Source organism: Nicotiana attenuata, chromosome 8 (genome assembly GCF_001879085.1).
Source record: "Nicotiana attenuata strain UT chromosome 8, NIATTr2, whole genome shotgun sequence".
NCBI lineage: Eukaryota > Viridiplantae > Streptophyta > Magnoliopsida > Solanales > Solanaceae > Nicotiana > Nicotiana attenuata.
In genome coordinates this window covers 43,628,732-43,638,027 of record NC_031996.1, presented here as the reverse complement: position 1 = coordinate 43,638,027, position 9,296 = coordinate 43,628,732, and the positions used below count along the sequence as shown (strand labels likewise).

The following is a 9,296-nucleotide window of genomic DNA, read 5'->3' as shown; positions in this document are numbered from 1 at the left end:
CTCTAAAAAGAAACCAAACCAAGTAAGTCGGTTTTTCAAATATTCGAACCAAACCAAACCAATTAAGTCAATTTTTTCTCGATTCGGTTTATGTCGGATTTTGTCGATTTTTCGATTTTTTCGGTTATTTGTCGGGTTTTTCTTAAATATAAGACGTTCACTACCAAACACATATTCCGGTGACCGCATTTTTAACGTAACACTATCAAATCAATTGCTCTTTGAGAAATCTATTATTTACCAAGATATATTGATGATAATTGAATCAAATAGTGAGAATAATTTAAGGACTCAATTAAAAATATATTATTTTTAACACGAAATGAATTCTTACACTTGACAAAAGAAAACTACCAATCAAACTAGAATGTNACCAAAAGTATAATTTTTTGGTCGGTTTAGTTGGTTTCCGGTTTGGTTCGATTTTTCAGGTTTTTATGAACACCCCTAGTTATATGTACATGGATTAAACAATCCAAGTGACTAAATTAATTAATTATCCTTCTTCCCTAGCCTTTCTTAAGTAGAAATGACAGTAGCTAGCCACGCTAAAGGGCTGCTATTTAAGAATTAGCCAGTGCGTCGTGAATATTAATTATTCAGTTCAAATTTTTGGGACAAAATGATCTAAATATACCTGAAGTTAAAATTTTTAGTTTAAAATTTCAAGAAAAATTAATTACGGGCTAATCTAAAGAGCATCCCTGAGAATGGCATGTGCATTTGAAATTAAGAATTTATGCAGTTTAAAACCAAACATATGTTTTAGATTATATATATACCGTATATCTCAATTTTAATACAAAAAATCAAACACCGTGTAAAAACAATGTCTTCATGCAATCCATGCAATATTACTAAGGTACTAATCATTGTATTACAATTCCTAAGTAACTTGTTTCTAAACCAAACAAAGGTTTATTAATGAATGACAAATATCTGTAATACATAGACGGATGTGGATGTACATTAACTTTAAACTAAACAACAAGTCGAGAATAACATGATACAAATGTAGCCGGGCTCCAATGCAAGTACCGGACATCGGGTGGGAAACCAAAAAAGAAAAAAAGACACGATAGCTCATATCAATGAAGACGGGAATATTGATAAGAGTGTAACCTACAGGCAATAGGCAAAGTAAGATGAAGGAGTTAACTCTCTTGCTTTCAAGAATTAATGCTAATGCAGAAGCAGTGACAGTGAAGATCCCAGCCAACATCAAACAAATAGAAGCAGCACTAGCTTTTAAAGGCAAAGAAATATAGAATTCTTCAACGTAAAAAGCAGAACGTTGGAATGATAATAAAGCTGACAAACTTATGAAGGAACAAAGTATTGCTGAATAAACGACCACTATGAACTTGTAGAAGGTGTTGTCTTTGTTGAGAACAGGTACACCAGAATTCTGATCGAAACCTCCTGGTACTGTAAACAATGCTGCATAATTCACTGTACAGAAAAGGGTTGCCACAACTATGATGCTGTTGATCATTTCAATACTCTCCCTCTGTGCTGTTTTCCTTAAACGCAAGTGGTTCTCTTCGAATAATTCATCAGCTGTCTTCCCATCTCTATTTCGGACGTACCTTAGATGCGGGTGGCAATCCATCCTTGTATGCTGAGGATGATGCATGCAACTCATTTATAATTTATATATGCCATTTTAACTCTTTATGCAAAATTATAGAGTGTTGAGCTCCGGTGATTTTGATGATTAACAAACAATTACGTAACCATTTAGTTGGTTGATTACCAGTTGAAGAACCTAGTCCTACGTGTGGTTCTGTAAACAAGCCTGATAGATGCGTATATAATCCTAATTAATACTATAGGAGTCACAAAATATATAATCCTGTTATAAATAGAATTTTATTTATGATGAATGTCTATATTTAGAGAGATTCTAGGGTTTATTACTTGGTGGCTAAGTCACTCTCTTCCTATAAATAGAGGGTTTTATTCTATTGTAATTCATCCAATACCAATAAGAATTCTCTCTCTTTACTTTTCTCTGCAATACTCTTGTTCTTCATTTATTGTTTTATAACACGTTATCAGCACGAGACTCTAACCAATTGAGTAGAAGCTTTGGGATTGAGCATAATGATTGTCAATTGTTCCATGAACTTCCTTCATGATTAAAACCTGGATTTAAGGTAAGTATCTTACTTTATTTTTCTCTTTTAAATTTTTGAGATTCTATAATTTGATTTTATATACAAGCAAAGACAACAAAGTTTGATTATAACTCTAATGGAGTTTGTAAGAAATTATAACCACCTGAAGTGGTAAAAATTCTATGCCTTGCCATGATCAAATTCATGTATGATCGTGGGCAAAGAAGTGAAAACCCGTCCCATTGAATTTGCTTCATTCTCATTCCCTTAAGAGAATGTGATAGCAATATGTGATAAGTCTGAAAGAAGACAAAATTATTACCATAAAGGTATCTATGGATGTGGACGTGGTAATAGACGAAATTATAATCGTCATTATCGTGGTAATGAGAATAATAAGGATTCTCAAAATAATCCTTCACTCTATGAAGTTAATGTTTGTCATCGATTTGACATAAGATTTTGTAAAGCACATACAGATGACTATGGTCAATTCATGATGTGAATGTGACAACATCTGATTTATGAATACATATTCATATTTGAAAGAATATGAACGTGCTTGTGGTAGTGAATATACCACGCACTCACCTCTAGAAGGAGGTTTGAGATGATATAAGAAAATAATATCATTATTATGGCATGAATGGTCATTGGTCACGTACCTATTGTACGCCAAAATATTTTGGTAATGTGATTATTAAAGAATAACAGTAATGCAAGAAACAGATCTTGCATATAATTTTGACCATGACTATAATGATATAACTTTCTCTTTAAAAGAGATATTCACCATATGATGTTGATGAATATGTGGTAGTACAAATTAATTGAGAGCTCTGGAAGAGCCAATTATTATTATTTTGGAGGAATAAAATTGATTACCAATAAGGTATTGTGTTGTAGTAAGTCTCAAAGAAACTTATTCAGTTTCCAAAGTATGCGCGAAAGCGGTTGATTATATTGAGACTATAAATAAAGGAAAGATTTAATATCTTCCACTACAACATTATGCATCTATAGCTACGAAATATATCATAGCTAAATATGAAAATTTCCGTAGCTAAACGCTTTAGCTACATAAAATATTTCCGTAGCATTCGTAGCAAAAAGTAGCATAACTAAAAGTTAGCTACAAACTTTAAATGGTCTATGGCTAAGGAGTAATACATATTGCTTCGAATTTTCTTTTGTATTGTAGCTATACTAGTAAACTTTTTTGCCACGAACTATATAGTTGTAGCAAATAATCTTATTGTTTTGCCACGGAAAATAAACTCTGTAGCAATATTTATACTATAGACACAAGGTGTTCTACGGTGGCAAAAGATTTAATTTATTTGCCACGAAAATTTAATTCTTGTAGCTATTTTTATAGTTTAGCCTCGTGGCAATAGTACTTATATTTAGTTGCGAGTACTTTTTTTTTATAGCTATGAACCTACTCTTTTGCCATGAAACACATAAATCTATAGCAAAAAATTTTCATTTGCTATAACAAGTAAAAATGTATAGCCATATTATTGTTACGTAGCAATTATATATATGTTTATTTAGCTACACATTCAACAATTCCATTGCTACAAATTAAAAAACTTGCCACAAACATTGTTAGCCACAAGAAATTTTAAGCTAAATATCCAAATCTTTCAAATTCCAAAATAGGTTCCAAGTTTTTACATAATTGTATATTCAAAATTTCGAAACATTTACAATATGTAATCCTCTATGAATCTGATCATGTTAGCAATATTTTACCCGAGGCCGCACAATCTTCTCCTTTCTCTCTTGCCACTGCTCGAACTTCATCTTGGTTTGATCAATATCGGTCTTAGCTTGTCATTGCTGCTTTCTTGATTCCTCAAGTTTGCGTGCAATTTTCATAAAGCAAATTAACACTAGAAAACAAAAATAATTGATTATATATGAACTTTTTAATAGGTCCAGAATGGTCAAGTATTTTCTAGAGAAGTATTATAGATTACCTTCTCACAAAAAAAAAATTCATATGTCTCTCTAATAATTTAGTTATTACAAACTTCACTAATATCTCCTTTAACATTGCTTATATGACCAATTTATGAGATAATGAAACTCTCAGTAATTTTAACAAGGACAGTAAAACTCCAAATATTTTACAATTGTGACGACCCAAAGGGGTCATCACCGGATTTCTCTCTTTTTCCGTGCTTCCGAGACCTTGAAAACCTCACCTTTAGTTGCCTCGATTTGCGTACGCAGTCCGGGCGCGTAGCTGAAAAGATTATATGTTAAATTCTGTGAAAAATTTCAAAATGTGGCTTTAAAATGATTAAAGTTGACTTCGGTCAATATTTTTGGTAAACGGACCCGGACCCGTGATTTGACGGTCCCGGATGGTCCGTAGAAAAATATGGGACTCGGGCATGTACCCGGAGTCGAAATTCGAGGTCTAGAACCCGAGTAAAAGAATTTTTCTGTGAAATTGTTTTTCTGAAATTATTAAGGAAAATGGAAATAAAAATTGATTAAAAGATTATGGTATCGGGCTCGTATTTTGGTTCCGACGCCCGGTACAAGTCTTAAATATATGTTAAGCGCTTTCTGTAAAGGTTGGTCGAAAACGGACGTCGTTTGACGTGTTTCGGACCTAAATATCTAAAGTTTGAAGTTTGTGAAGTTAGAATGAAAAATGATGATTTTGAGGTTTGATTCAATGATTTTGATGTTGTTTTGGCGATTTGATCGCTCGAGTAAGTTCGTAGGATGTTGTTGAGTTAGTGTGTGTGATTGGTTGGGAGCCCCGAGGGCTCGGGAGTGTTTTTGGAGGTGGAATTACGGGGTAAAGCCATAGTTGAGGCTTGGGGTGATGCCGTGCCGCACGATGTACCATTCCGTGCCGATTCTATTGATATATGCAAGGAACGAGAGTAAAAGCACGAAGGGTGATGCCGTGCACTGGTTGAATTCTGTTTCATTACGTACTATTGAGTTGTGCTGTATTCCTTTATTATTGGACGACTCTTATTTGGAATTTATTATACTCCCCACAGCATGTTTCCCCTCCAACAGTAGGCGCCATCATGACTCCCGATGGTGGAAAATCCGGGTCGTGACAACAATACAACTCAAACTCTTGCCCTAGATTTTTATGTTTTATATTTTAATAAAGCCTTTAATCAAGGAACAAACATGTAGTCCTACATTATCCTTTCATGGAAAAATTATTGGAAAGAAACCAATAAATATATTAACATAAACAACAACATACCTAGGAAATAGCAAGAGAGTCCATTCGCACCAATAAAATGGGAATATCGGTAAAAAAATCCATAATTGTCAGTAACTACACAAGAAAAGAATCAAAGTTAATTTCATCAAAAATTATTATAAGCATCACCTTAATCATATTTCAGAAGCTACAACCGCAAACAGATAAATTATTACTGATATATCAATCTAATAATAATGAACATAAAGATTAAAACTTTTCTCTTCCCAATTTTTCTTTTCCCAATTAACTAAGAAGAAGAATAAATATACTTTTATCAAATCCAGCATAAGTTACAAATAAAGTTTGATGTGCACATTGAAAATTGAAAATAATAAAGAGGAAGAAATAAAGTAACCAAAGAAATATTATTATATATATATATAGATATATATTAGTGATAAAAAGTTGACATTCAAAGAAGATAGAAACATACATGTACTAGTGGTTGAAGAAGGTGTTGAGGAAGTGGGTGAGGGTGTGACGGCTGGAGAGGTTAAAAAAAATAAGGGGCTAGGTTTTGGTATCTCATTCTTGTTTTATAACCATATTCTTTAATTTTCTAACTTTTTATGTACAAACATTATAAATGTAAATAAAATTTAATAAAAGTATGGCTTACAAAATTACTTAAAACATTTTTATTTGTAATTATTTGATTTACATTAAATGTAATAGAACAAATTAAATATTTTTCATGGATAGCTTTTTATTACTATTATTTAAATTGAATGTAATAGTAATCATTGTAATTAGATACAAGCTCATAGTTGTTGTTATTTACTAATCTCGCATAACAAAATATTATAATGACTCTTTGACATAGCTGAAAAAGAATTTAATACTTTATTTAATAACGGACCAAAACATTATAAATATTTTTGGTGTATAACTAATATATATATTAGTTATACAATGTAATGTGACACGAGCTTATAGTTATTTAAATTATATATAATTAATTATCTACACATCAATTAGACATAATTCAATTCTTCTTTTAGTTATAATTGGAACTTATAGTTATAGGTCTACATAATTATTTTTGTTATGGACTTCAATATCAATCATATTAAATACTTAATTCTTAGTGTAACTATATATAAAATTATGTTTTTATATTACATATTTGCACAAAAATATATTAAAAATAGAACTTTATTAATTTCTATATTGTTAGAACCGAGATTTCATTGTCAAACGTCAATGCCAAAATTAGAAATCGATTTTGTTTTTGTCAAATTCCATAGCTATTTTTGATATTTTTTATTTTTATTTTAGTAGCACACTAAGTATGTCACAATTCCGTGGGTTGTGGAATATCATCCGTCACTAAAATTAGTTTTTAATTTTCTTTTTGTAATGTTAATATGTTCTTTGTGTGTATTTGTGACCTTTGGTCATTTGTCAAAACTAAATGCACCAAAATTACCATAAATTTCTTAATATACAAGTAATTATTTTGAAAATAAGTGCTTAGTATATAAAATTACTATAAATACTTATTTTAAATAATTAAGGATCACACATATAATAAATATCTTTACAACTAGGGGTGGTTTAAGGTATTTTGCCGTACTTATTTTAAAACTAGTGCTTAGAAACACAATATTATTCTAAACACTTATTTTAAAAAATAAAGGACCAAACATACATAAATGTCTCTAAGACAAGAGAAATTTGAATTATATATATATATATATATATATATATATATATATAAAAGAACAAGTTGGAACAAAATAATAAAGTATGAGCTTGATAAGCTCTAAAAGTCAATTGATAAGCTTTGAGGTCATAAGTATGCAAGCAAATGATCTACTGTTGAATATTATTTTTTGTACCTTAATCTTTGTTATTTAAAAATTAATTTTCTTAACTTATATACAATTACTAATTTTTTATATTTCGTCTAACTTTTATTTCAAAATCCAATTTTCATAAATTTTTTCTTTATTGGATAAACTCTTGCAATAATTTCGTAATCAAAGAAAAAATATATATTGAAAAATGAGATTTTATTACGGATAATTTGTTATGGTTCAAAATAATATTATCGATATGGTAACTTCATGTGCATGACAAAAAGTATAACTAGCTATAGAAGTTTATTGTCTCTATGAAGATGTGGTATATCATTTTGTCATAATAAAGTTGTAAATATTAATACAATTATTCCCACGTTTTTTAGTAACTTGAATAAAAAAAAAAATCTTTTATTTAACATTTGTTGTAAATTATTTATTGTGACTAAAATATTACTACTGTAAATTCAAACGCGTGACAAAAACTTATATTTAGCTATGAATTTTATTATTAAAAAAAAATATTGTTGTAAATCAGTAATTACTACAAATTTTTTATAACTTGAAACAAAAATATTTATTTAGCAATAATATTATATTTCAAGTAACTTTTTGTGGCTAAAAGGTTAGTATTGCTACAATAATTTTACACACGTGGCAAAAACTTATTTTTAACTATAAAATTAGATTGTATCAATAAATTTGTAGCTATTAAGTCACTTATTGCCACATATTTTAATAACTTGAAGCAAAAAGATCCATTTAGCTATAACATTTTGTTTCAAGAACTTTTTTGTGGCTATAAGGTTACTATTGCTACAATAACTTTAAATGCGTGGCAAAAAATATACAATTAGCTACAAAGTTTTGTTGTAGCAATAAATTTGTAGCTATTTGAATAATTATTTCTACGATAGTTTGCAACTATAGCAAAAATAAAGAATTAGCAATGCCAATTTAATTTTGTAGCTAATAAATTTTACGAAATTATAAATAGCTATAAAATTTTACTTTGTGTAACAATTATAAGGTATTAGCCATGACTTTTATATTTGTAGCTGAGAATTTGTAGCTATAGGTGAATAATGTTGTAGTGTTCTATTACTACAACTTGTAGAGGGGTAATATGTATGTGAAAAGCTACCCGTTTAATCTCCAGTTTGTACTACACAAATAAAAGAATACCACACTAAAATGGATGTTTATTGATATAAAAACCCATATCATAATAAATTTGGAGTTTATTGATAATTGCACACGTCATTGTGTAAACCTGAAGTTTATCAATATTGATAAATTATTCAGTTGGCATAATTGGTTTAGCCATGATAATTTAAGTATGATGTGCAAAAATAAAAGAGAATTCACATGGGTAAATATTAAAGAACTAGAAAGTTCTTTACGAAATCTCTTATGTTGCCTGTTCTCATTAATTAATATACCAACTAAAATTGGGATTGAATCCCATGAATGCTGGAAATATCAAAAGTGAATATGGGCCCATTCACCCGCCATGTATACCACATAAGATGCATCTATGAGATGGTTACATGTGCAATTATTATTAACCCGCAACCTGGCCGGTGTGTGCGAGGTAACTTGCTCAATAATTGATTTTCGAGCATAATTTCCAGATTTCCTATTCAAGATAGTTTATCTTGATAAGTTGGTTTACATCACAATTGGTTTAGCAAAATGATTTATTGAGTGCCTCCACTTAATATCTAAACTATTGCTTATGAGAACAAAGTTATCTATATCAGTTTAATATATGTTATATACGAAAGTATATTACATTCTCCCCTCACAAGTGGTTTCAGGGTTAGGAACCAAATATTTCCATCTCATTATTATTGATGTGCGGTGTATATTTTGATTAACACCATAACGCACAAAGATGGGTTCTCAAAGTTGAGGAAACAAGATAGTTTTTCTAACATGAGGGGGAGACAAGATACGATGGTTGAGAAAAAGTTACATGGAATGAATTATCATTTATACATCTAGATCCCCGAATAAAATAATATGAACTTGAAGTTCATAAAAGGATAATTCATGTGCAATTTATTTGCAAAGCATGCCAGGCGCATTTGCTGACCCAAAGAAAGTAACTATATTCTC

The 9,296-nt window shown here is 30.1% G+C and overlaps 1 protein-coding gene across 1 annotated transcript; it reads right to left on the bottom strand.

Annotated features, from left to right (window-relative positions):
- Nucleotides 687–1,612, bottom strand: LOC109231712 (ankyrin repeat-containing protein NPR4-like). Its single transcript, XM_019397352.1, has 2 exons — nt 1,127–1,612; nt 687–704 (listed from the first exon to the last, which is right to left on the bottom strand). Exons 1-2 carry the CDS (start codon nt 1,610–1,612, stop codon nt 687–689), a joined length of 504 nt encoding a protein of 167 aa, XP_019252897.1.